Source organism: Cladophialophora psammophila (genome assembly GCF_000585535.1).
Source record: "Cladophialophora psammophila CBS 110553 chromosome Unknown aczJe-supercont1.3, whole genome shotgun sequence".
Taxonomy (NCBI): Eukaryota; Fungi; Ascomycota; class Eurotiomycetes; order Chaetothyriales; family Herpotrichiellaceae; genus Cladophialophora; species Cladophialophora psammophila.
This window is the reverse complement of record NW_006912924.1, coordinates 1,824,997-1,849,576: the sequence shown is the minus strand read 5'-3', so window position 1 is coordinate 1,849,576 and position 24,580 is coordinate 1,824,997. Positions and strand designations below refer to the sequence as shown.

Here is a 24,580-nt window from a genome sequence, read left to right as displayed (position 1 = left end):
GAGGTGGTTTTTTTTGGGCAGGGGGGAGGGAGGGAGAAGGGCAGAATCAGCTTCTTCATTCAAGGAACTCCTTCCATCCATAGGAGCTGGCTCGGTGGCTGGTGTTCAGCTGAGCCACAGAGATATGCCCGCACAAGCCCCGTCCAATGTCTACTTGTATATTGACCTGTATAGATTTCAAAGCCCTCACACTCAACCTTGTGTCAGCCCTCCAGAGTCTTCCTGCCTCTCACTTGCTTCCTCTGAACAGTGGTCGCGGTACCCTTCTCACCGAACTTTCTGGAGATACTCGGTGAAGCACAGAGAGACTCAAGCAAATCCACATACTCCATTAAATTGGCAGCTGGAGGCTAGCAGACTCCTGTTTTAAAGATTTCTTTCTGAGGATATTGGCTAGGGTGAATGACAGTTGAGCAGCTTGGGAGTTCTACACGCGGTGGAGCGGTTTAGGATAAAGGAGGAGTACGAGAGTGAGCGAGGTGAGCGAGGTGAGGGCCAAGGTGAAGGAGAGCAGAGGGGAAGGGGGAGGGTTCATATGTGTTGATATGTCAACTTGAGCAGCACAGTCGAGGTGAGTCGCACGTGAGCTCCAAGTAAACCTACCGAGTAGTTCTTAGTCATCTTTAATGCCAAGGAATTTCCCCAGATTTCCCAAAACAATCTTGTCAAGGGACAATGTGTCCATTCGGAGCCGAGTGATAGCCAGTCGACGCACTCGGTACTCTGTACAGTACATGTCAAAGCCATAGTCCATTCCTTTGGTTTCTGTACTTCTCGGGCTTGGGTCCTAAACATCCAACATGTCTTCATCACCTCCGCAGAAAGTCTCACTCTACTCTGTCAATGGTACGGCTCCTCGTTAGCTCTCCCTCCGACTGTCCCTGATCCTCACTAAATTGTATTGACAGATCTTAAAAACGCAACCGACGACGCCCTCGCACCGTATCTCACGACACTCCCAAGGCCCTACGCCTTCAAGCAAGAACATTACACGACAAACGTGAAGCTTGCCCTGGGGTACACAGCTGTGCTCATAGCGGGCGTACTCTTCTATGCGGATTGGAAACTCGGCTGGGATGCCACAAAGGCATATACAGGTCCTGCATGTGCCGCATATTTTGTGCTGAATAGCGCATTAACATACTGGATCTGGGCGGTGGAGGCGGGGACTGTGTTTGTCGGTGTCAGAGAGGGAGGTCAGAAGGTTTGTCTCTCCTGACCCCATTTATATGTTATCACAGATGCGAGCAACTGACACCGGTTTGATAACTAGATTACACTGCGCTCGTTCGCGACGAAACACTCCCCCGTTTACAAGCTGAAAGTCACCTACTCGGCCCCCTCGACCGGTAAGAAATGGGAAGACAAGGAAATCACCGGAAACTACACACAATGGTTCAACACGCACGGCTATCTGCAGCGCAAGGAATTCCAAACGTGGCTCAGCAGCAATATTGACGTGTTGAGGACTGCACAGGAGGAGATGGCCAAGAAGGACAAATCAGACCGGATTCCCGTCATGATGCCCGCCGTGCAGGCCGATCGTGGAGCTGAACACGTAACGACCGTTTCGTCCGGCGCGGAAACAAGTCCAGTGTCTGCCAGTGCGAAGAAGGGGCGGTCGAAGAAAAAAACCTGATCGCGTTCAGAGTCTTGCGCGGCCAATAAGTCACTACATTCTCCATCGTCCCGCTAGCCTCATGCTGTCCTGCTCTGTACGCCGACGAAGAAAGACGCTGGGCAGGAAGCGACCTCACACCCGAATCTATGGAGCAGACGGCGCTTCGCTCTTTCATTGACATCATCTACACAGGTCACTTGCGCGCGGTGACATCGACTTTTCGACCGTGCCCTCAGCAGACACATTTCGTCAGGCCCCAACCAGAGATACCTCTCCACATGGCATCGGATTCAATTTGTCTCGTTAACCTTGCCATTTAAATTAGCGGCAACCAATTGATCAGAGAGGGATCTTTGGATCGATCGGACAGCCCATTTCAACCAGGACGAGACAGAGAAACCATATATTCAACCAACCAACCCACGCCGTCAAATATAGCCCCTAACAACGTCCCGAAATCTCAACGAATGCGACGAAACCAAGGCATCGGCCACGACGCGCTCGAGTATCTGCTTGCAAGGTACCAAACTAAGTGGAATCTACAGATCCCATCCAACCCAGCACCCACCGGCAAAAATTGACTACGAGCTCGGCCTCGACCTCGACTTCTGAAGACCACGGGAGATTCTGTCGGTTTGGGGAATTTGGCGTAAAGCCCGCCCGACCTTCGTGTTGTATTGGCTGCATAGATATAGACTTTAGACATATGCTCTCGTGAATTGAAAGGCGGAGCGGCATGGAGGGAGGTGTCAACCGCCTTGAATCGCTCAGATAGATGACCGGGGGAGAGAACATTGGATTGGAGAACGCGAACAGTCTATGACGCCCCGGTTGGGTCGGACTCTCAAACAGCACGAGTTCTTTCCTTTTCCTCTTGGCGTAAATTCCATTTTCCCTCCCGACCCGTTTGGGAGGTTACGAAATACCTAATGACAAAACGCCCATGGTCCACGTGTCAATTGCTTCTGATCGGGTGCGACTTCGATCGTGCGAGTTTGGATATCCGTTTCGATTCTGCTCTATGGCGGACCGCCTTGTCAGTCTCCAAGCGTGGGTCAGACTCCGGGCCTGCTACCCTTCCCTTTACTACCGTTTCGCAGCGGTCGCAATGATTTTCCTCTCCCTCTCCATTCCCATCCCAATGGGTTCAAGCTTTGGAGCCTAGGAGAGCGCACCAATGATGCCCTGCGCGAGGCCCCCTCCTGTCTCGTCCGTCCTCACACTAACCTTGACAGTAACGCCCGCCTTGGCCGAATGCACCATTTTGACCAGCGCCGCCACTCTTCCACCGGTGACCGACTTGCCGTACATTTTCAGAGTGTGGGTTGTGTTGGATAAAACCACATCAGTGCCATCAAGAGCTTGCAGAGAGAGCGCCTGCGAGAGTTGTTCCGTCGCGTCTACAAGATCGTCCACGTTAGCAATGCAACCAAGACCACATATCGAAAGTTCCGAGAAATGATGCGCCTGCTTACCAGCCAAAGTCTTGACATTTCCCAGCACCAACGTCTCGCTAACTTCCTCCCCGTTTGCCCCTGTCCCCTCCCAGATGTGATCAAAATTTCCCGCGAATGCCGGACTGACAAAGTCCGCGCCTGTCAACTCCAGATTCTCAACTTCATATTCATCTTCATAGCCTCCTTCTTCGGCTTCACCCGTCGTCGGGTCAATTTCTTTGCTTGTGAATTTAAGGACGTTCGTGAATGCGGTGACAGGGAAGGCAGATATGCCCCCAAGTTTGCGGAATGCAACATACACAACGCCCGGTTCATTGGTTTTCAGGGCGGTGGCGGGAATGATGAATTCTTCTTCGAGGGTGGGCTCTTCTTCGTCGGCAGGGGAGGCTAGAACAGTCACGTTCTCGAGCACAGTTTGCTCAAGGGTGTTCTTGATATCGTATTGAATGACGACATGTTCTTTGAAGATGTGTTTCACGGCCGACACCACGTATTCGGTCTCACTTTCTGTAAGTTCAACCACAGCACTCGATTTCAGGACCGGGCCGTATGCTGCAAGCTCGGGTATTCTGGCGAAGATCTGTGTATATTTCTGTGCGGCTGCTGCACCAGCTGCCGGTCCTTCTGCGGCTCCGTTTGCCTTGGGTTTTGCCGGTCCCGTACTCGGTGCTTTCAGTGTAGGTGTTGCGGTCGTGAGTTTCTTCGTACGTTCTTCTGCCAACGCTTGCTCGTGAGATACCACCGGGACCGACTTTATATCGAATGCCTTGGCAAACACTGACTTGTCGTCCGATGTCACGTACATGACCAACTTGTGTTCGAAGGTTGATAGCGAGAACATCGAGTCATTTTTAATGAAGCGATCTGCGATATCGTCTTCTTCCTGCATCAGCCGCAGATTCAGCGCTGCCCTGTCGCGCACCTCATCATCCGTGTCGTCTAGACATCTCGTCAACAGAACCTGCACACTCTTTTTGACCTCAGGGTCCTTTTGCCCGACACCAAACTTCGCAAGGGCAGTCACGGCTGCTGCACGAACCAAGGCATTCTCCAGCACGACTCGATTGTAGATATAGCGGATGTATTTTGTAGGTTGCGGCGTCTTTGGTCCCTCGACACCGATGAGATGCAAAATCCGCACCGCCAACTTGGTAAACTCGCAATCTTCAATGAACTCGCACAAGTGAGACAATGTCTCTTCTTTGCTTCCCGGAACAAATTTGATCAGATCGAACATACTCTCCACCACGGCACGTTTGAATTCGTAACCCCCTTCGTCTCTCAGAATACCGCTCAAGAAGGTAAGCATGCCGGCCTGTTTGCTGGGAAATTTCATACAGAGCGTCCGGATAGCTTCGACGATGGTAATCTTAAACTCATCCGTAATCTCGGTCATGAAACCGGATATTTGCTTCATGAGCCGGTCTACACTAGCTTCATTGCCGGTCTTCAGTAACGTTGTGATCGCGAACGTAGCGATCGATCGATTGCTGTTGGAGATCAGCGCCTCAATATCGGGGTTGGCGGAATGGACGGCTTGGGGTTTGAAGGAGGCGAAAGAATGAAGAATACGGATGGCCGCAAATTTCGTGACCGCTCTTGGTGAAGTCAAAAAGGATTGCAAGACGTGGATGGCCTGCGCGGCCTCGGCGTCGGTAACATCTGGCATGCTGCAAATGGCTTTGGCAGCTTCGAAATTCACCATCTCGCTCTTATGCCGCAGCCAGGTATCCAACATCTGCATCATAGATTTTCTGAGACTCGGATCCTCCTCGGCGAGGCGGGCAGCCAGCCGAACTAGCATCATGACTCCAGCCGGACTCTTGACTGCTCCTGCAGCGCCGTACTGTTGCACCATCTTAACCAGAGCCATTCGGTCGTGTGACCGCATCTGATACAACAGACCAATTGCGTGATATTGGTTCATGTAATTGGTGTTTGCAGCGGCGAGTGAATGCTGCGAGCCACCCCCGAAACTCAGAAACCCACCACTGGGTTTGGAAGAGGATGCGGCCTCTTGAGTCTCACTTTGCCACCTCCGGACCACGTCTCTGGCAATTGGAAGTAAATGGTACGATGAAACCAAAGCCGCCGAAGAGACCGCGGGGGACTTATCCACAATAGCAGTCTTGATTAGCCTTTCAATACCCTGAACCGTCGTAGCGTCGATAATCCTGCAGAGAGCCCGGATAGCATTTGCCTTGTAGATGATCTCGCTGCCCACAGTCATATCCTTCATAATGATACTCGTGGACATGATGACATCCTCAGCGGTATGTGCCAGCTCTTTCAGTATCAAATAGACCATTTGACGCAGCGAGGGATCCTTGTTCTGGAACAACTTTGAAATTCCGAAAAAAAGAGTGGTGGCTTCGTTTGTGGGGAATTTCTCTCCCGTGAAGAGGAGGACGGCGATCTTGGTGAGCAGCGTGCGGCATTTTCGAGGCGATATAGGTGAAGAGTTGAACAGCCGAGCTAAGGAGATATGGGTCAATCTTTGCAAACGGTGTGTTGGGCAGTGAAAGCCAAACAGGGGGAGGCAATACCATCTTGGAAAACAGAAGTTCGATCCAGCTTGAAGCCGGAGTGTTCGGCATCCTCGTCTTTCTTTGCGTAACTCATATTGAACAGTAGCACCACGCACGCATTCAATCGATGGGTTGGTAGAGATTCAGGATGACAAGCATGCCCCTAGGGCAAGAACGAGCTGGTACGGGGATTCTGTATGCCACTACCGGAGAATCATTTCGCAGGATTGAAGCTGGGAACAAGGAGGGACGTGAAGCGAACAGAAATAGATGTCAGTCAATCGGAGGGAGAAACTTGGCTGGTTGCCAATGCTGTCGAGGCCTCTGGTCTGGCGTCGGACGTGGGCTGGAGTTGTCGACGGTGTCCTCCTCCATCCGTCAATAATTTGTGCGGAGTCTGTGCAACAGCCACAGTTTTACAGCACCAGCCACACTGTGGCTTTATCCTTCACGCCACTTGGAAGGCCGCTGATGAGAATGGAATCTTGATATATCTTGACATTTCTTCTCATTGTCACCAACAGACTCTTTCTCTTTCAGTATCCTTTCTTTTCTGCCTGCGCGCTTCTTGGCTCACAATGGATATGCCTGTCAATGTCCCCGTCGATGATCCCAATGCAGACACAGAATGGTTCGTCTCGCCCCATCCTTCCCCAGTGCTTCTCCTGCCATCTAACATGGTTTCTGTGACATATACAGGAACGACATCCTTCGCAAACATGGCATCATCCCCGAAAAGCAACCCGATCCGGAACCAATAATTCAAGAAGCTTTACTTGAAGCGGTGAAGAAGGCCCATGAGAATCGGCTAGAAGACAAAGATCTGGATGAACTTCATGACCTCGAAGACGAGGAAGATGAAGCATTTCTAGAGATTTATCGCCGGAAACGCCTCGCCGAACTTGCAAGCTTGCAGAAAAAGTCACTTTATGGTCAAGTCTTTCCGCTTCAAAAGCCAGATTATGCGCGGGATGTCACGGAGGAATCGTCCAAGGCATATGTTTTGGTCAATTTAACCTCTTCCCTAGGCACTAATGTCGAGTCTCGGGTCCTGTCCAACATCTGGAGACAAGCCGCAAGAAAATTCGGAGACATCAAGTTTTGCGAGATGCGTGCCGATCTGTGCATCGAGGGCTATCCCGAGAAGAACACGCCGACCATTCTAGTCTACAAGGATGGCGATATCAAGCGCCAGGTTGTTACTCTGGCCCAGCTTAGCGGTGTGAGAACGAGCCTGGAAGATCTTGAGCGCCTTCTTGTTGAGGTCGGCGCGCTCACAGAGAATGACATGCGGCTCAAAGGAAAGGAGGACAACGAAGATGAGATGCAAAACGATCAAGACAATGATGATGATGACGACTGGGACTGATCGAGTGATTCTTTCCAATTGATTTGCACAGCCTTCAACCTCAGCCAGGCTGATACGATGAACCGTGGCCATTGGCCAATGTGGGAGAGCCATGCGAGCTCTGCTACGCCAGCTCACACACGTACATGATTCCAAAGGTCTGAGCCGATCCATTTTGCCCATAACACTACCTGGTTACCCAATAGCTTCCAACAAATGGCCGCCTTTGCACATATTGGAGGTCTCAAAATTTCTACGCCTGCGTGGGCCGGGACGTCGTGCATGGGACTAGGCCTTAAGGCGACCCGGTGGTGCCAAACAATATGATTCGATTCATCCAGGGTCGGTGCCGCTGCTGCGAATCTCCAACGCCACTGAGAGATATGCGTCCCTGATCATGGATCTCGGATTCTGAGAACTCCAAAGGTGGTACCATTGTCCAGTTAACAGTGGTTGCTTCGTCTGTCCAGCATATAAAGCCAGAAACGGCGTCTTGACCACATGAGGCAAAGGGGCGGCAGTCCAGAAGTTTTCAAGGCTCGCGTATCTTATTCGGTAATCGGATTCGGCAGAACAAGATGGTGTGTGACCCAGAAATGTTCTCTATTTCCAGAAAGCGGTGGTCTTCGGTGCAGATAGGCGGTTAGGGTGGTAATTCATACATGTGTTTGCTCGTGGCGCCCATGTGGGAGAAAGGGTTCGGCTGACCTAAGGTAGCCAAGACCCATTTGTCAGAAACAGCCACGATCCACTTGGGTAAAGGGCTGAAGAGCGTTGCATGCAAATCTCCGTGCCCTTGCAGAGCTGCATGCTGAGATAGCTGTGGGGATTGGAGGATTTTTGGTGATGAAGGTTCCTGGTAATCTCTCGCGGTACGCAGTGGAACCAGGAAAGTCGCCAGGTACGAATTTGGGAGACATTTCGCCTCGTCGTATAGGAAAGGTGAACAGACTGCACAAATCACGCTGACAGAATTCCTCCAAATGCGTAGCCCTCTCGCTTGACATAATAGCAACCAATACTCCTGAGCGCCAACGCTTGGTCATAGAACTTTCAATCAGAGGTGTGGGGATTGGTGGAGAGGTGAGGCTCAAGTTTTTGGGGAGCGATGAACAGGACTCATATCAGCTCATCACGCCCTCCGGCGACGGCGCTCTCAGCAATCGCCATCCGAACATCACTTTCGAGGAAGATGGGCCCCTGGCCGTCGCATCTCGCCATCTTTTTCAAGCGCTCACAGACATCGCCGACGTCCACCAGACCCTTGCGGAAGAGTTCGTGGGCTTGAATGTAGTCCCAGGTGGCGCCGGCCCCAAGTAAAGGTTCTCCAGTGTCATTGTCCACCGTGATAGTCCTTAATGTGCCAAAGTGGGCGTATTTGGAGCTCATGTCGAAGGATGAACCACTGCTGCTAGCCGGAGAGCGGTCTTTCGAATGTCGATCGGTGGGGACATACCCCAACGGCCCGACCAACTCATCTGGCTCTTCCAGAAACGGTGTCGGACCATTCGACGCCGCACCAGATGTAGCGCGAAGGATCTCATTCTCGGTTGCAATTTTCGCGAGCTCACGCCGCAACCTTTCGTTTTCGCCGTTCAGGGTCACCGACTGGTGTTGCAGACTTGTCAACTTCGCCTCGAGATCCTTCACGTGTTTCTCCTTGCGCTCTCGAAACGCTCGTTGGCTGAGGATCACTGTTAGAATCATTTACTCCTCGAGAGGTCTAGCTTTCAGTGGTCTTACGCAGCTCTGTTTTGTGCCTTCCTGCGGCTTTGCTGGGGTGTCAAGGTGTCCTTCTCTTCGCTGCTGCTTCTTGCTACCGTAGGTTCATCAGTCGTCACGTCGACTGCAGGTGCAGTGAGACTTGTCATATCCACTTCTGGCATGGACACCATCGAGTCATGGCGTCCCTGGATCGCTGGAGATTGAGTGGGCGCCTGATGCGGCTGGGCGAGAAACGTGGCAGGGTCATAGTGGAAACTTTGCTGAAATGCCGCGAAGGCGGCGTCATATTGATCCTACAAGACAGTTAGCCACATTCTCAGACACCTCACGAACAGGGAGCAGCTCACAGTAGGAGGAGCGGTCCTGAACTCGTCCAGATGACTTGTTTGTGTGGTGGAAGGGGTGTGAGGCAAGCCAAAGAACTGGTAGGGCTGCGGGGCTGAGGTGAAGTACGAGAAGTCCATGATACGACTGATTCGGGACGGGGAATATAGAATTGGTGCTGGAATATCTTAAATATGTGTACTGCAACGTCTCCTGAAATACGTCCCTCCTCTTGTATCTTACAGGCAGTTGGACCAGATTTCCCCGTCGATAAGCGTGGCGACAAGTATCAATATCCTCTGGGAAAGAGGTCTAGATCAGGACAAAGGCCGATCGCTTTCACATGTGTGAAGTCGCAATGGAGATGGCCGCAGGAAGAGTGGAGGGAACAGCAGAGTGGCAATGATACGCAGGCGATTCACAGGAAGTAGGACGTGAGCGGCGCAGTTGGGAACGTTTCAACGAACTGGCGGCGGAAGATGCATCGTGCGAGTTCGGAGTATCTTGGGGAGGGGAAAATATTAGCAGAAGGTGAACGATGAATCGTCTAAGCTGTCAGGGTGGGCGACAATTAGGGAGAGCTTTTTGTAGCTCTACGTCGTTCTCTCAACGGGCACAGAGTAGGTGTGAATAGACTTTCAGGAGGCGATACCGAGGGAACAAGCTCAAAGGAATTGGGAATTTGGGAATTGGAGGGAAGGGGACCGTTGTGAAACTGACGACGAGGTGGAAGGATTTGAGGGCGATCGCGCAAGGGAATCTGCAGGGCAAGTCTTGACTGCTGGAGGCACCCGAGGCCCTCTGTGGTACCCGGATTGGCGCTGTCGCACAGTGGGAGATGCCCGTGGCCGGGGGCGTGGAGGGGCGTCAGGGCAGACCAGGGCCGCCCAGTGGTCCCTAAGTGGCCGAGCTGACTTAGTTAAAAGCCCTGTCTATCGCGCGAGCACGTTTTGGGTACTCGGTTTACTCTGCTGGTAGAGGGCGGATGATTTGCGCGGACACCCCGTTTAGTGCCCTTTTAGCCAATGGGCGGTCTATGTGGCCTGTGACTGGTGGCAGCTGGTACATTGGCCGTCACTATTTATGCGTCCGCAACCATCCAACTGTTGACGCTGCAAGAACTAGGGCACCTGGCAGGGTCTGTCGTCGGGGACTTAGGAAAGGGAATCGGGCGTGGGATTGAGAGTGGAGGCCGTCCAAGGTGGTAGAGGCCGAACTCATCGACGAGATACAACGGTACCGGGTACGAGGTACGCTGTACCTACTACATTCATACAGGACTTGACAGTATTGAAAGGCCAGATGCCAGAGCCAGGTGGGCGAGATGGATGGGCACTTGGTACACTGGAGTCCTGACTAAGGCAGCAATTAGCCAGGCCTCCCGGGGCCAGGAGCGACCAGTGAGCTGAATCCCAAGTCGACGCGCAGGAACCTACCTGACCACCAGCGAATATGCAAACTTGTCGATGGTTTTCCTCTATCCCATAACCAGTGACCAGCAACCAGCAACCAGCACCTAGCACCCATCATACGCCACTTCTGCAGCTAACGTAACATCTGCCGCCCAACCAAAGATAATCGGATGAATAGACAAGGGGGTTTGCAGACTGACTCAGCACGGTTCAGAGCCCGAGAGATGGCTCGATAGGCGGCTTGCCTGCGCTTTGCTTGAGCATGAGGCCTAGAAAATCGCCCCGTCAACCCACAGCAACTCCATCTTCCGGCAAAACACAGGCAGCTGGTTTAAGGGGGCGATAGTCGCTGTTTCGAGTACTCGGTATCGAGTATGGAGGCCGCAATATGCTCACTCCTGTTCGATCCTAAGTCCATTGTCACGACTCGACTTCCCCCTATGAAAGGCGAAATGAAACAGGGCGAAGAGACGGGAGCGTATTGATGTCAATCCTGCCTTGTGGCAAGGGGAGCAAGAGAAAACTCTGCTACTGGGAGCAGATCGTGATCCAAGTCCCACTCCCCCTTTGAGCGTTCTTGTTGCAGGACTGACTGGTATACCGGTGTCCAGGATCCTTCCAGCCAGCGGCAGTTGAAATTTGACCGTAAGCACTCTCTTTGTCCGCTCCTCCTCCCGGGCTTATTGAAGCCGAGACAGAGGAACCTCCCAGCGCCACTCCATCCTAGGATATGGGAGACACGAGAGAGTGTCGAGAATCGCTTGTACATCGGCCACTCCAAGCGAGGCGGGTAGGAGAAGAATAAAAGCTGGGGGCGAAACAACGTGGAAAGCGGGACAGCCAGTCGCTGAAGTAAGCCCTCTTCCGTCTGAGCACCCATTGCCAGAAGTTTTACTGAGTACTGAGTCCCAGCCACTGCTCTGTTGTCGTCGTCGTCGTCGTCTCATTGCTTTTCTTTTTCTTATCCTCTGTCGGTAAAGTCTCAACGATCCGCTGTTTCGAGCCCTTCGCAAATCTCTGCACACTCTCAGGTGCACAAGTGACAAAGCACGGACAAATCGACCACGAAAGGTACCCCATGCTCCGAGCAAGGCCGAATCTCCCCAGGAATGACCACCATCCCTACATATCCTCGATACAATGTTGGTCACCTCCCCCACTAAGCAATCGAAGGGGGCCCAATTTACCAACCTTATCTCCGCCGTTGGATACCTGCGTACAGTACATACGAGGACAAGAATAATGCTTAAGCTGGAATAAACCCTGAATCGCCGTCTTTTTTACAAGGAAGACCTTGCGTGCACTAGTCGGAAGATCATCCGTTCATCGAATGCGCATCTTGGGACTCGTGAGACTTCTGTTCCAATCAAAAATCACATATCCCAATCACTTCACTTGCAGGGGAGACTCGGACCCGAAATGCTGTTCTCTGTTTCACACGCACACAAAAAAATGATGCGGGGTGAAATGTTCTCGCACTGTTAAAATCTCTGGGGCTTGCAGGGCTTGACTTGTAGGAGTTACTAGGGCTTGTGTATCGAAGAAGACTTTTCTGTCCGCTGCTGCTCCACCAGCCTCCAATCTCCGCCTGTCTCCTCTATGGCCATAGTGCACAGGGCATGAAAAAGAGGGAACTTCCACCTTCGAAGCCCAAATGCCTGGGACCTGCATTCCAGTGCAACATACTCCGTACTCGGAACGCCGTTGACATCATGGGTGGCTGCGGGTCAGCTTTGCTTCTGCATCTACTTCGTCCTTCTGCGTTGGCCAGGCTTCTGGGAAGAATATTGTTGGCTATCTTGTTGGTTGCTCGGGAATCACCTGACAGGAACAAGCTGAATATGCAATGTTCAACCGGATGCCAGTCAGGTTCTGCTTGGTTGTTGTTCTCCAGTACAACCGCAATGGCCGGGCCACTCCCCCGGTTAAAAAGCGCTTGGTCATCCGTAAAGCTGCAGTCTAGGCCTTAGTCCGCGTCGACGGGATCCCAGTCGGTCACTAAGTATTCGTCTAAACGGTCCATTGTCTGCATGTCTTCGTTGGAAATCTCAAAATGGCCAACATCACCATTTGACCTGATTCGGTCTCGAGATACGCTTTTAGGCAGTGGAATATACCCGTGTTGAAGACTCCACCTGACCATCAGTTGCGCAGGAGTGCATTTGTATTTCTTCGAGAGTGATACAATGGTCGGGTGCTCCATGCGCAGAGCTCTCGCAAGAGGAGCGTAGGCCTCGATTAGGATGCCATACTTGCGACATGTTTCGACAATATCTATCCGGGTATTGAATGCTAAATGCAGGAGGTCAGCGTGGTTGTTCGGAATACAAATTATATCTGAGGGGATCAGCTCACGGTGGACTTCGATCTGGTTGACACAGGGCATGATGCGTGGCTTGGAGGCAACAAGCTCGTCCAAATGCTTGATCCCAAAGTTACTGACCCCTCCGAGCTTGATCTCGCCGTCCTGGATGGCGTCCTCGATAGCTCTCCAACTAGAGAGGCGAGCGCTCATCCCTCCATATGGGCTGTGAAGAAGGAACAAATCAATGTAACCCAGGCCACTTGCTTCCACTGATTGTCTAATTGAGCGACGAGCAGTGTCATAGCTTGTGTTTGACGCCAGTTTAGAGGTGAAGAAGATGTCCTCTCGTGTCAAGCCAGCGGTGTTGCTGGCTTTGTCATTTAGGAAGGATAATATGGCCTGGCCGCAGGCTCGTTCATTTCGGTACATCTGAGCACTGTCGACCCCGCGATATCCTGCTTCAAGGGCCCATTTGACTGCCTGCGAAGCTTCTCGGTTTGACATCAGGTACACACCCAAGTGGATCTGAGGAATGGAGAGGCCATTCGGTAGAGGAAGTCGAGACGACAGTGAGAAGCTGTTCGGCGCCATTGATGCTGCTGCGCATATATATTCTCTCCTCTCTTTGTAGATGAGACGGCGCTCTGGACGTGGAACTTGGCCGGCAAGGGCCCATTGAGTACGAAATCCGGCTACTTGTACCTAGCGGAATCGAATGCCGGCGGGGAGATTACTCAAGTGCTAGTGATGCTCAAGAGGAATATGATTCGTCTTCAAGGCCGGCAGATGCCATGCCAGAGGGAACCGCTGTGAAAGCCGTTGGTGGCCGTTGGTAGCGTGTTGATTGGCATGTGCCATGAGGCTGTCGCATTAATTCCATTTCCGACCCTACGGTGCATCCCCATCAAAACAGCTCATTAAATATCCAGCGCGCAAACAAAGTTTCATCTTCGTCCCTTGACGGCACATTTTTACGCAGCCTCGGAACTGGACTATTTCATCGCTGCTGCTCCCTCCGTTTTCCCTCATCCTCGGGAGTACAATCTGGTGGCGAGGGAAAGAAACCCCATCGTTCAACGAACCTAGTGCACAATTCACAGCTTGTCCCTTTCAGCTGTTTTTGCACGTCTTCACCGCCCCCCGGTTTCCGCATGTCAACACCCTGTGGTCTCGGCACGTAGCATGAAGGCATAGTCCCGTCGAACGTGTCAATATTCCTGTTGTCTGATATATCGATGCTGCGTCTCTCATGATGCGCGCATTGGACACGGATGCACCTAAGCCTGATGCCACTTCATCCTCGACTTATCGTGGGCGGGAGACTTGCATGCGTCTTTTTTCCCTTTCAGAGCGGCTCTCTCAGTTTTGACGGCGCTTTTAGCACGGTTCTCAGGAGCTGCTAGCCAATATGGCGTTCTCGTCATCGTCGTCCGAAAGTAACTTCAGCGCACCGAGGTCTGTTCGCGATGCAGCGTTTACTGGCATCAGTAGCCCTTCGGAAGCGGACAGCCACGGCAAACGCCCAGCAGGAGGAGGCTTTCAATTCGACATCATCGCGTGGTTTCCCAAATATCAAAGCTGTCAGCGCTATTTTATAGATCATGCCCAGCACGAGCCGCTTGTCCAGGCGTTCGCGTCATTTATCAACATTCTGCTCCCGTTCCAGCGTCAGCCGCATCCTGTCTACACCACGTCCGGATCTCGAAGTGGGAAAGCGCGGCTGGATAGAGATGCAGTAAGGCCTTCTGCTTCCGAAGCAACTGCCGCCGCCTCCGCTGTATCTCTCATTCCATATCTGCGGCGTCTTGTGGTCACGGGAATGGATGTGCCCCAAGTCCTGCACGGATTTTTCGGCGACGACTGGAGAGCTGGGATTGGGCCACAACGAGAGCAAGAAAGAAGGAACTACCTCTTTGCCGCCAAAAGTGGCGGGTGGGCGGCGGTCAAAAGAGACTATGACATACCCCCCTTGGAGACGGTACCCTTCATGCGGCCGCTGTATGACCCTACTGACGCCGAGGTTGAGGCGGCCGAGAGGACCTGGAGTGAGTGGCTAGCCCTTGAAGATTGGATGGTGGGCTCGCGTGCGCCAGATGACGGTGCGAATGATATTACATAAAAAGAGGTTATCACGGCATTTTGCGTTGGAAGAAAGGACTCAATCAGCAAGCGGCGAAAGAAGTCGCAAAATTGCCTGGTCAGCACTTGGAAGTAATACTACGTCATGAAGGTCAATGGTCTCTTACATAGCGTCTCTTTCCTTTGGGTACATCCTTTGTCACTGTGGGACGAATCAGCGTCAGAGAAGGGCCAGATTTTACTCAGCCTCGCTCAGCCTCGCCAACCATTATTTGCTGTTTTAGCGCAAGGCTGCAACCGCCCTAGTACGAGCGCGTCTTTTGATTCAGAACCTAATAAAACTCCTTCCATCACTGACTGCAATCTTTCTCTTGTCATGGCTTTTCCAAGCCGGTGCTCCTGACTGCTGTAGTGGCGTGCGTCTCATCCCATAGTCATATCATCTCATTGCGGCTTTCACTCATCCACGCGAGCATCATTTGTGAGGCTTGTCGCACGCCGCATGCCGCAACATGATTCGCCACCCCCTTCACTTCAACCGATCTGCAGTCACAATTGTCACAAACAAGTGACACGCTTCTGTAGTCGTGGACGAGAAACAAACATAGGATATGGCGAGCAACGCTCATATGTTGCTGGACCCCAAATCCTTGAAGAAAATGCCTAAGACATCAGGTAAATCTGAACGCCCAAGACTCATGAAATCCTTATTTTTAGATCATACCTTGCCCTAGATGAACCCTTACCCAAAACCAAGTCTGACTCCTCAACTCACACAAACGGGATTCTCAAATTACCGGTCAATGCCTCTTGTCACTCTTGGACTTGGGCAAAACAGTGATCTGAGTGGACTTCCGTCAAGTTGGCAGGCGCAAGGACTCAAACAAAATCGAGAACAAAGTTCCTTGGACAAGTGACAAGCTGACGCTCTTTTATTTCAGGAACTACAGGGAAACACATGTCCTTCGCTGATCAATCCCACACCACAAGGTCAGAGTCTCCTCGAAAACCGGGCTCTACCACATCGCGCTCATCATCTCCTTCACTATCATCTAACAGTCTCTCAAAGCTGCCTCATGACTTTAACCGTAGGGCCCTTCTCGACCCTCGGGCGTTGAATCGATCTCTAAAATCTGCGACATCTGCTTCAACTCCAAGAGATTCAACTTCACCCAAAGGAGAAGCCGGTCACATGGATGGTGTGAAAAAATCCATGCTCGAAAGCATTTATGGGGTAGAGGACCGCATCAGCAATCCTCGTAAAAAGGTAAAACTGAGCGCCGAAGACCAGCGCGAGCAAAGACCAAAGATGGGCAAGTCCTCTTATCGTCATGGCAATGGAATCGTCGGTGAATATATGCGACCAGATCCCAACCAAGCAGCCGAGGTAACCAAGAACAGCCTGGTTGATCTCACCAATGACGAAGAAGATGGGGATGATGATGTTCAGATCATATCCTCTCGGTCGCTCGATGATCAAGAGGTATGCTACGGCCACATCGCAACAACCGCACAAGCGCACCTCCTCCCGAAGCCCAAAACGACTGCAAGTTCCTTCCACCAGGAGCGAGAATGGCCGGTCATGAAGTGTACCCTCATCCGCAAACCGTCAAAGGACACGGTGATTGACGTGCAAGATCCGGTGGGTACAACCTTCGCCAAAGTCAACCCTGACTTTGCTGCGGCGCTTGCACCGGCCATAGATGGACTGAAGGGGTTTCGTACGCAGGCGAAATTGATCAATCGACGCAAAAAACCAAATGAGTGGCCCCACCAGCCTTGCTCTGAACAGCTTAAGATGATTGTTAACCTTTACGGCCGACGTGGAGATGTCGGTAAGGTTGGTAGGCACTTTGGCCAACACAACTTCTGGTTCCGCCCACCAATGGCTTCGGAACCGGGTATCCCAATCGTTAATCCGCATGGACAGAAAAAGCCGGTTTTCCCAGCCCCGCGTGCTGCGGGCCAGGTGAGAACCCTGTCCGACACACGCACTCTTGAAGAAGCCACAGAAGCAGTCTCGAAGCTCTTTGACTCTTTCGCAAATGCAAGTCGGCCTCTGGTTGAAACCAGTCCGCCACCGTCCATCATTACAACACCTCTACTTAGTCACCAGAAGCAGGCTCTCACATTTCTTCTGCGACAAGAGCAGCCGCGCACTTTTGGCAGTGATGAAGCAGATAATTCTTCACTCTGGCGGCGGAAACAACGGAAGAATGGGGACGTCGCTTATCACGAAGTCGTCACAGGTCTTTCTGTCAGAGATGAGCCCGAGCAAGTCCTTGGTGGTCTCCTTGCAGATGTTATGGGTCTCGGAAAGACGCTGGAAGCCCTCTCCCTCATCGCAAGTACATTAGGGGAGGCTGAACTGTTTGCGAGTGAGCAACCAGTGCGCGACAATCAGGACATGCAGCACATCATATTATCTAACAGCAAGGCGACAGTGATAATCTGTCCGACGAGCACAGTGAAAAACTGGGAGGATCAGATCGCACAGCATGTCCAGCCTGGAACCATGAATTACTACGTTTATCATGGCCCAACTCGGGAAAAGAACCCATTCAAGTTGCTGAAATACGAGATGATCATCACGACATATGGGGTGGTGGCTTCTGAATTCTCCAAGACTGCTGCAACCGTGAGCCCCCTGAGACAGGTAAAATGGTTCAGAATAGTGCTTGACGAAGCGCATACGATTAGAGAACAAAAGGCTCTCCAGTCACAGGCCTGCTACAGTCTCGAGGCCCAACGGCGCTGGTGCTTGACTGGAACGCCTATCCAAAATCGATTGGACGACCTGGGGTCTCTGACGAGATTCCTCCGCATGTATCCTTATGATACGTCAGGCCGATTTAATCAGTACATTCGAGGACCGGCGCAAGCAGGCGATCCGGCGTTTTTGAAGGCATTGCGTGTCTTTGTGGATTCATTCACACTCCGTCGACTTCGAGACCGAATCGACCTGCCGGAGAGAAAAGACTTTGTGGCCAAATTGACTTTTTCAGACGAAGAAAGACGACTGCATGACTTTTTCAAAGGAGTTGCTCATGTCCAAATTGAACAGCTCACTCGTACAAAAGAGAAGAACAGTGGAGTTCAACATCATGTGCTCCGTGGCATCATGACCTTACGGCTCATTTGCGCCCACGGTCGAGAGTTGCTCAAGGAGAATGATCTAAAGCTGCTGAAAGGGATTAGCGCCGCTGACGCTATTGACGTCGACGAAGATGCTCCACTACCAACCATATCGAGAAAAGCAGCTTATGAGGCATTGAATCTGAGGACCGAGGCTGAGCTGGATGTGTGCAGGAACTGTGAACGGAGCATCACCAAGGAAGTTGTGAAGGCCGAAGATGACGAGGAGCAGGCGCTTCGATGCTTCATCCTCCCATGCTTCGACCTCGTTTGTGCCGACTGTTTCAATCCGACAAAGCCGTCCTTTGACAGCATGACGGACAAGGAAGTCATTACCTGTCCATTCTGTTCCGCCCAAATTACTGCCCAGTATGTTGGATTTAGTGGATCCACTGCGCAAGACATCCTCGTGGCGCCAGACGATACCATCGCCCAACAGGAAGAAGATGAATGCGCGCAGACTTACACCGGGCCTCATACTAAGACGAGGGCACTGTTGGCAGATATTGAGCAAATGAACCAAGAGAGCGAAGCGTTGGAGGCTGCTGGAGAAGCCCCTCTGAAATGTGTCGTCTTTTCCGAATTTACGTCGCACCTGGATCTCATCGAGAGGGCATTGACCGATCATGGCCACTGTTTCGTGCGCATTGATGGCACCATGTCCCTCAACAGCCGCAAGAAGTCGCTGGATGCGCTCGCATCAGATAACACCATCAGAATTCTCCTGGCGTCGATCAAGGCTGCCGGACAAGGACTGAATCTGACGGCTGCATCGCGAGCGTTCATCATGGAGCCGATGTGGAACCCGGCAGCCGAAGCGCAAGCAGTGGATCGAATTTATCGCATCGGGCAGAAGCGCCCCGTCCTCGTCAAACGGTATCAAATCGAAAATAGTATTGAAGGCAAGATTGTGGAATTGCAGAGACGAAAACAGCAGTTGGCCGACGTGTCGGTAAATCAAAATTACAAGCAGTTGAGCAAGCAAGAGGTGCGCGAACAGCATATGAAGGAGATTCTGGCGCTGTTTAAATGATGACCGGCATTGCAGCTCTGCATCTTTGGAGGAGTTGGAAGCACAGCCGAGTTGCATACGGACACTTGTACCACAATCAGATTTCTGGGATTGCAATCCATTGGAAATAAAAAGGGAACAGGAGAAATACCACGAGGCTCGGGTACTTAAATTAGCATAGATATTCAATTCGCCTGGCTGGGATCTGGTACGAACGGGGAAAGCTGCTTCTAGATTCAAATTACGCAGCTAGCAAGCGTGCGAGAGATGTAAGATTTGTAGCAGAAAGCAGAGAACCGTGATTAACAATGACAGATATTGATAAATCACCTTGCAGGCTGTGTCCGCTACCTAATAGGTGCTACCTCACACGTAGGAGAAGGGCGTGGTAATGAGTACAGGGTACGAAGTATTTACCCCAGCTCGCCAGGCCGACCCAGGCGCCTAGGGGCATGGCATTAGTTAACTACGAGCTACAAGGTACCTAGCGACTAGGCACCTAAATATGTACGAGGCAAGTAGCACTGGCAGCCTTGTCGTTACCTGGCGCGGGGCTCTAGGCCAGGTTTGTTGGTGTTTGGGGCGTGGGAACTGGGGCGGGAAACCTGTTCAGTGTTGAGCCCACCAGCCGACCGAGTGGCTGGGTTAGCGGGTGCCCAGAGAGATTGGGCACAGCCTATCGCCGCTCATCAGAGCCTCACTAGCCGCAGTTCAATGGGGCCTTTTGGCGCCGCTGACGACTGTTCCTGCCCAGATTCCTGCACAGGTTCTGCAAGCTCTACGTACATAGCTGGTGAGCTGGTGGGCAGGTGGGATGGCAACGGCGACCGACACGGCGGCTGCCAATTCCCATCAAGAATTCGATTTCGATTTCGCCGATCGTCATCCCCCCTGCGACTTGGGGAATTTTTCTGTCTTTCCGACCTTCTCACGAAGCCCAGCCTCTGTCGCTCATTTTTCCTTCTATACAGGAGGTTCATGCTGCTGGAGACCTCTCGGTCCATCCTTATCCCTACTTCATCTCTACCTCAGTCCTAGCATATACTCACCTTCATTCATTTTCCCGGTTTCACACAGCCGGAACGCTCACTCCGCTGCATGTGCTGATCTGCGTTGACCTGTCCCAGGTATATCACAACCGGAATCGCCTTCCGTTGATGCGATATGGTTGTTGTTGACCACCATGAGTACTTGTGTGAGGAAGAGAAGCGGCTGAAAGAGGACCGCGAGCGTACGAAATACTGGAAGAAATGGGGTCCCTATGTTGCTGAACGTCAGTGGGCAACTGTGCGTGAAGACTACTCAGACAATGGTGACGCATGGAGTCATTTCTCTCATGACCAATCCCGGTCTAGAGCCTACCGCTGGGGGGAAGATGGCATTGCTGGAGTGTCCGATACTCATGGACTCCAGAACGTGGCCTTTGCGTTTTGGAACGAGAAGGACGACTTCTTGAAGGAGAGGCTCTTCGGTCTAAGCAATCCTCAGGGAAACCACGGGGAAAGTATCAAGGAGGCACACTTTCATTTGGACAATGTTCCAACGCATTGTAAGTTGGGCAACTGCAAACTCGAGAAACATTCAGCTGACATCTCTCCAGCGTATATGAAATACCTCTACAAGCTCCCTCAGAGACGGTTTCCCTACGAACAACTGATCCAGGAAAATGCAAAACGTGGCAAGCACGAGCGTGAATTCAACATCATCGACTCGGACGCTTTCAAGGACAATCGTTACTTTGACATCTTCATCGAGACAGCGAAAGAGACAGATGAACCTGAAGAGCTGCTATTTCGAGTCACGGCCTACAACCGTGGCCCGGAGCCAGCTCCGTTGCATATCATCCCTCACATGTGGTTCAGAAACACTTGGTCTTGGGGCCATGAGTCTGAAAAGCTCAAACCCAACATCCGCATGGTGGGACCGATGACCGCACAGTCCAAACACTACAAGCTCGGCCATCGCTTCTTCCAACTGTCTCCATCACCAGGCTGTGGTCCAAATGCTGATGATGTTCATCCACAACTCATGTTCACGGAAAATGACACCAACCTCCAAAAGCTTTATGGGGTCAAGAACAAGCAATCATACGTCAAGGACGCTTTCCACCGGTGGATTGTCGATGAAGAGAAGGGAGCCATCAATCCTCGCTGCTCTGGCACCAAATGCGCTGCTTGGTACGACTTTGGCCAAGGCGACGGGGTTCCTCCAGGAGAGTGCGCTGTTGTCAGATTCCGCCTGTCTCGCAAGTACGACGGCTACCTTAACGAGGAGCTTCTGGACGACATTATTGAGCAAAGACGGCAGGAAGCCGACGAGTTCTACTACAGAATCAGCCCTCTTCCCATGGCCGAAGATTTGAGGAATATCCAGCGCCAGGCCCTTGCCGGCATGCTCTGGTGCAAACAGCATTATTACTTCATATGGGATCAGTGGGCTAACGGCGACCCTAATATGCCCCCTCCGCCGGAGAACCGCAAGAATGTCCGGAATCTGCATTGGAAGCATATGCATCTGGACGACATTCTCTCAATGCCGGATTCCTGGGAGTATCCGTTCTTCGCAGCGTGGGACTCGGCTTTCCACTGTATCCCGCTTGCCATGATCGACCCAGAATTTGCGAAGAAGCAGCTCGATCTGTTCACTCGTGAATGGTACATGCACCCTAACGGGCAGCTCCCAGCCTATGAGTGGAATTTCGGCGATGTCAATCCCCCGGTGCACGCATGGTCCGTCTTCCGGACATTCAAGATTGAACGAAAAATGTACGGAAGACAGGATCTAGATTTCCTCGAACGCGTTTTCCAGAAGTTGCTCCTCAACTTTACCTGGTGGGTCAACCGCAAGGACTACGAGGGCAAAAATGTGTTCGAAGGCGGCTTTCTGGGTCTGGACAACATTGGTTTGTTCAACCGTTCCGAGCCGCTACCTACCGGTGGAGTGCTCGAGCAAGCCGACAGCACAGGGTGGATGGCATTTTACTGCCTCTGCATGCTGAACATCGCACTGGAATTGGCTAAGCATAGACGAATATACGAGGACATTGCCTCAAAGTTCTTCGAGCACTTTCTCTTGATCGCAGATGCGATGAGCTTCCGTGCCGGTGGCAAAGAAAAGAGCTTGTGGAACGAGGAGGACGGATTTTACTACGACGCCATCTCTTGGGGCGGACCATGGAGCCAGCAAATGCGCGTACGGTCTCTCGTCGGCCTCATCCCACTATATGCGGTCCTGACATTGGAGCCGGAGCTAATCAACAAGTTTCCCAACTTCAAAAGGCGAATGGATTGGTTTATCGAAAATCGCCACGACGTTGCGGAACGAAACATTGCCTCCATGCGCAAAAGAGGGAAGGATGAGCGGCTCCTTCTATCTCTAGTCAGCAAGGAGCGGCTAGAGAAGATCTTGAAGAGGATGCTCGACGAGACAGAGTTCCTGTCGGAGCATGGTATCCGCAGCTTGTCCAAGTACCACGAAGACCATCCTGTCAGCATGGATGTCAACGGCCAACAATTCAAAGTTAGCTACGTGCCCGGCGACTCTGACTCAGGCCTCTTCGGCGGCAACTCAAACTGGCGCGGCCCGATCTGGATTGCTGTGAATTTCCTTCTGGTCGAGTCCCTTCTCCGGTACTATATGTTCTATGGGACCTCTCTTCAGATCGAGTGTCCCACTGGCTCTGGCGAATACATGCACCTTGGCCATGTTGCCGAAGAGGTTCAGCACCGGCTTCAGCATCTCATGGTGCGGGACAGTGAAGGTCGTCGTGCCATAAATGCAGGCAATGATACCCTCGACTTCGACCCACATTGGAAGGACTACCTATGGTTCTTTGAGTTCTTCGACGGGGATACCGGACGTGGTCTCGGCGCGAGCCACCAATGCGGCTGGACCGGGCTGATGGCGAAAATGATCCACGACACGGGGATCAACTGTCGTCTACCGCAGACTCCGCGTACACCCTCCACCGCCGCAGCGCATTACTTCGACGACATTCTTTCAAGAGGACTTAGCAGGAAAGGCACCGTCGTTGGTACTCCTGGTCCTATGCGACGACCCTCAACTTCGCGCTCGATTGGCAACCGCGGCTCATTTGTCTCCACCGTCACCAACGGCGACCACTCCAGCAGAGGCAACGCGACTCCCGCCGTTATCCACGACGTGGATGCTCCCAAATCTTATTTTGAAGCGGCCGAGACCACAGCGACAGATTCAGATGCGTGGGGACAAGAGGATAAACTGGAGAAAGAACGCAGAAGGAGCATTGCAGATAGTCATTACGACAGGTATGTCAGCGAGCAACTGACCAAGATCAAGACGGATGAGAGCACCGCAGTGTACGAGGATGAGTTCGAGGCGCAGCTGGATTAGACGTGGTAAGACTCCTGGTCTCCTCCCCGGAACATGGGGGTGGGAAGGAATATGGTACTGTTAAAGACTACAAGGCATTACGCTATAGACACGGTCTGGCCAAAATAAGTGGGTCACCCAATGTTTTTTTTTGAATGCGCTCCTACACCCTCTTTGTAAATACTACTACAGCGCATGCAATACTTTGTCATTTACCACCTAATTACCTATGATCCTTTAGTATACCTATATGCCACATATTCCTAATAAGCATTGGGACACTCCTAGCAGGGCTAGGCTTTAGGCGCAGGCGCAACTGATCCGTTCGAAATCTGTACGAAATGCCAATGGCAAGCCTCTCAGTCAACGTCAGCTTTTTGCATAACAACGCGTCCCTCAGACCTCTGAAAATCGAATCATAAATAGCGAAGACCCTCGACGATTAGCTCATAGCGAAATAAGATTGGAAACGCGTGGAAGAAAGCCAAAATTAACTGAAAAAGATATACACCTGGCTGAGAGAATTCTTTGGCGGGAAGGCTTTAATGGACGCGCTTTACCTTGGGATTAATTAGTTATTGAGTCTGGACTTGATGTCTCTGGAAGAACCTTACGTCGCCATCTACGACAGAAGGAATATCGTCGCTGTTTATCCTGCCAACGTTCCTGGGTATCACCAAAACTTGCTGCGCTTCGGGTTAACTTCGCTCGATTAATGCTATCTCGATATTCAACACCACAACATTGACGAAACGTACGCTTTTCTGATGAAGCTCATTTTGAATATGGTTCTGTTGGTAGAGTCTGGGTTACCCGTAAATTAGGAGAGGCTCATTGTCCAGATTGCATTCAGCAAAAGGCGATACCAAAGAATAAAGATACAAAATGCGTTCATGCATGGGGAGTAATTGGATATAACTATAAAAGCCAGCTATATCGATATTATACTGATAACTCAAATGGCAAGATGACACACCAAGTTTATATTACGTTGTTGACTCAGGAGTGTCTTTCCTGGCCGCCTGATACTGTTCTTGAAGAAGATGGTGATTCTGGCCATGGCAAGAGTAAATCGAATTCTGTTCGCACTTGGAAAACTCTACATAATTTACGACATTACTTCAACTGTTCTTACTCTTCTGATCTATCACCAATTGAGAATGCCTGGCAAGCACCAAAGGGCTTTCTGAGAAAGTTTACTCACTGGAACGACGAGATAGTATGGACGATTACACAGGAGGGGTGGGAACACTTATCGCAGACAACAATCAACGCCTGGGTCGA

The 24,580-nt window shown here is 51.7% G+C and overlaps 8 protein-coding genes across 8 annotated transcripts; 5 read left to right on the top strand and 3 right to left on the bottom strand.

Moving 5' to 3' along the window:
- Positions 1 to 800: 800 nt before the first annotated feature.
- A1O5_02849 (uncharacterized protein) lies at positions 801 to 1,639 on the top strand (the record flags this gene model as incomplete). The annotated part of the gene is made up of 3 exons (XM_007743463.1): positions 801 to 846; positions 909 to 1,204; positions 1,274 to 1,639. 3 exons carry the CDS (start codon positions 801 to 803, stop codon positions 1,637 to 1,639), a joined length of 708 nt encoding a protein of 235 aa, XP_007741653.1.
- A 1,143-nt stretch (positions 1,640 to 2,782) lies between these two features.
- A1O5_02848 (uncharacterized protein) lies at positions 2,783 to 5,700 on the bottom strand (the record flags this gene model as incomplete). The annotated part of the gene is made up of 3 exons (XM_007743462.1): positions 2,783 to 3,021; positions 3,097 to 5,553; positions 5,625 to 5,700. The coding sequence occupies 3 exons, from the start codon at positions 5,698 to 5,700 to the stop codon at positions 2,783 to 2,785; spliced, it is 2,772 nt and encodes a 923-aa protein (XP_007741652.1).
- Positions 5,701 to 6,184: 484 nt separating this feature from the next.
- On the top strand, positions 6,185 to 6,975 carry A1O5_02847 (uncharacterized protein; the record flags this gene model as incomplete). The annotated part of the gene is made up of 2 exons (XM_007743461.1): positions 6,185 to 6,237; positions 6,306 to 6,975. The coding sequence occupies 2 exons, from the start codon at positions 6,185 to 6,187 to the stop codon at positions 6,973 to 6,975; spliced, it is 723 nt and encodes a 240-aa protein (XP_007741651.1).
- Positions 6,976 to 8,073: 1,098 nt separating this feature from the next.
- Positions 8,074 to 9,143, bottom strand: A1O5_02846 (uncharacterized protein; the record flags this gene model as incomplete). Its single annotated transcript, XM_007743460.1, has 3 exons — positions 8,074 to 8,638; positions 8,698 to 8,972; positions 9,027 to 9,143. 3 exons carry the CDS (start codon positions 9,141 to 9,143, stop codon positions 8,074 to 8,076), a joined length of 957 nt encoding a protein of 318 aa, XP_007741650.1.
- A 3,238-nt stretch (positions 9,144 to 12,381) lies between these two features.
- Positions 12,382 to 13,311, bottom strand: A1O5_02845 (alcohol dehydrogenase (NADP+); the record flags this gene model as incomplete). The annotated part of the gene is made up of 2 exons (XM_007743459.1): positions 12,382 to 12,707; positions 12,771 to 13,311. 2 exons carry the CDS (start codon positions 13,309 to 13,311, stop codon positions 12,382 to 12,384), a joined length of 867 nt encoding a protein of 288 aa, XP_007741649.1.
- Positions 13,312 to 14,128: 817 nt separating this feature from the next.
- A1O5_02844 (uncharacterized protein) lies at positions 14,129 to 14,839 on the top strand (the record flags this gene model as incomplete). Its single annotated transcript, XM_007743458.1, has 1 exon — positions 14,129 to 14,839. One exon carries the CDS (start codon positions 14,129 to 14,131, stop codon positions 14,837 to 14,839), a length of 711 nt encoding a protein of 236 aa, XP_007741648.1.
- Positions 14,840 to 15,991: 1,152 nt separating this feature from the next.
- Positions 15,992 to 18,967, top strand: A1O5_02843 (uncharacterized protein; the record flags this gene model as incomplete). Its single annotated transcript, XM_007743457.1, has 1 exon — positions 15,992 to 18,967. One exon carries the CDS (start codon positions 15,992 to 15,994, stop codon positions 18,965 to 18,967), a length of 2,976 nt encoding a protein of 991 aa, XP_007741647.1.
- A 1,143-nt stretch (positions 18,968 to 20,110) lies between these two features.
- On the top strand, positions 20,111 to 23,317 carry A1O5_02842 (uncharacterized protein; the record flags this gene model as incomplete). The annotated part of the gene is made up of 2 exons (XM_007743456.1): positions 20,111 to 20,495; positions 20,547 to 23,317. The coding sequence occupies 2 exons, from the start codon at positions 20,111 to 20,113 to the stop codon at positions 23,315 to 23,317; spliced, it is 3,156 nt and encodes a 1,051-aa protein (XP_007741646.1).
- Positions 23,318 to 24,580: the final 1,263 nt, after the last annotated feature.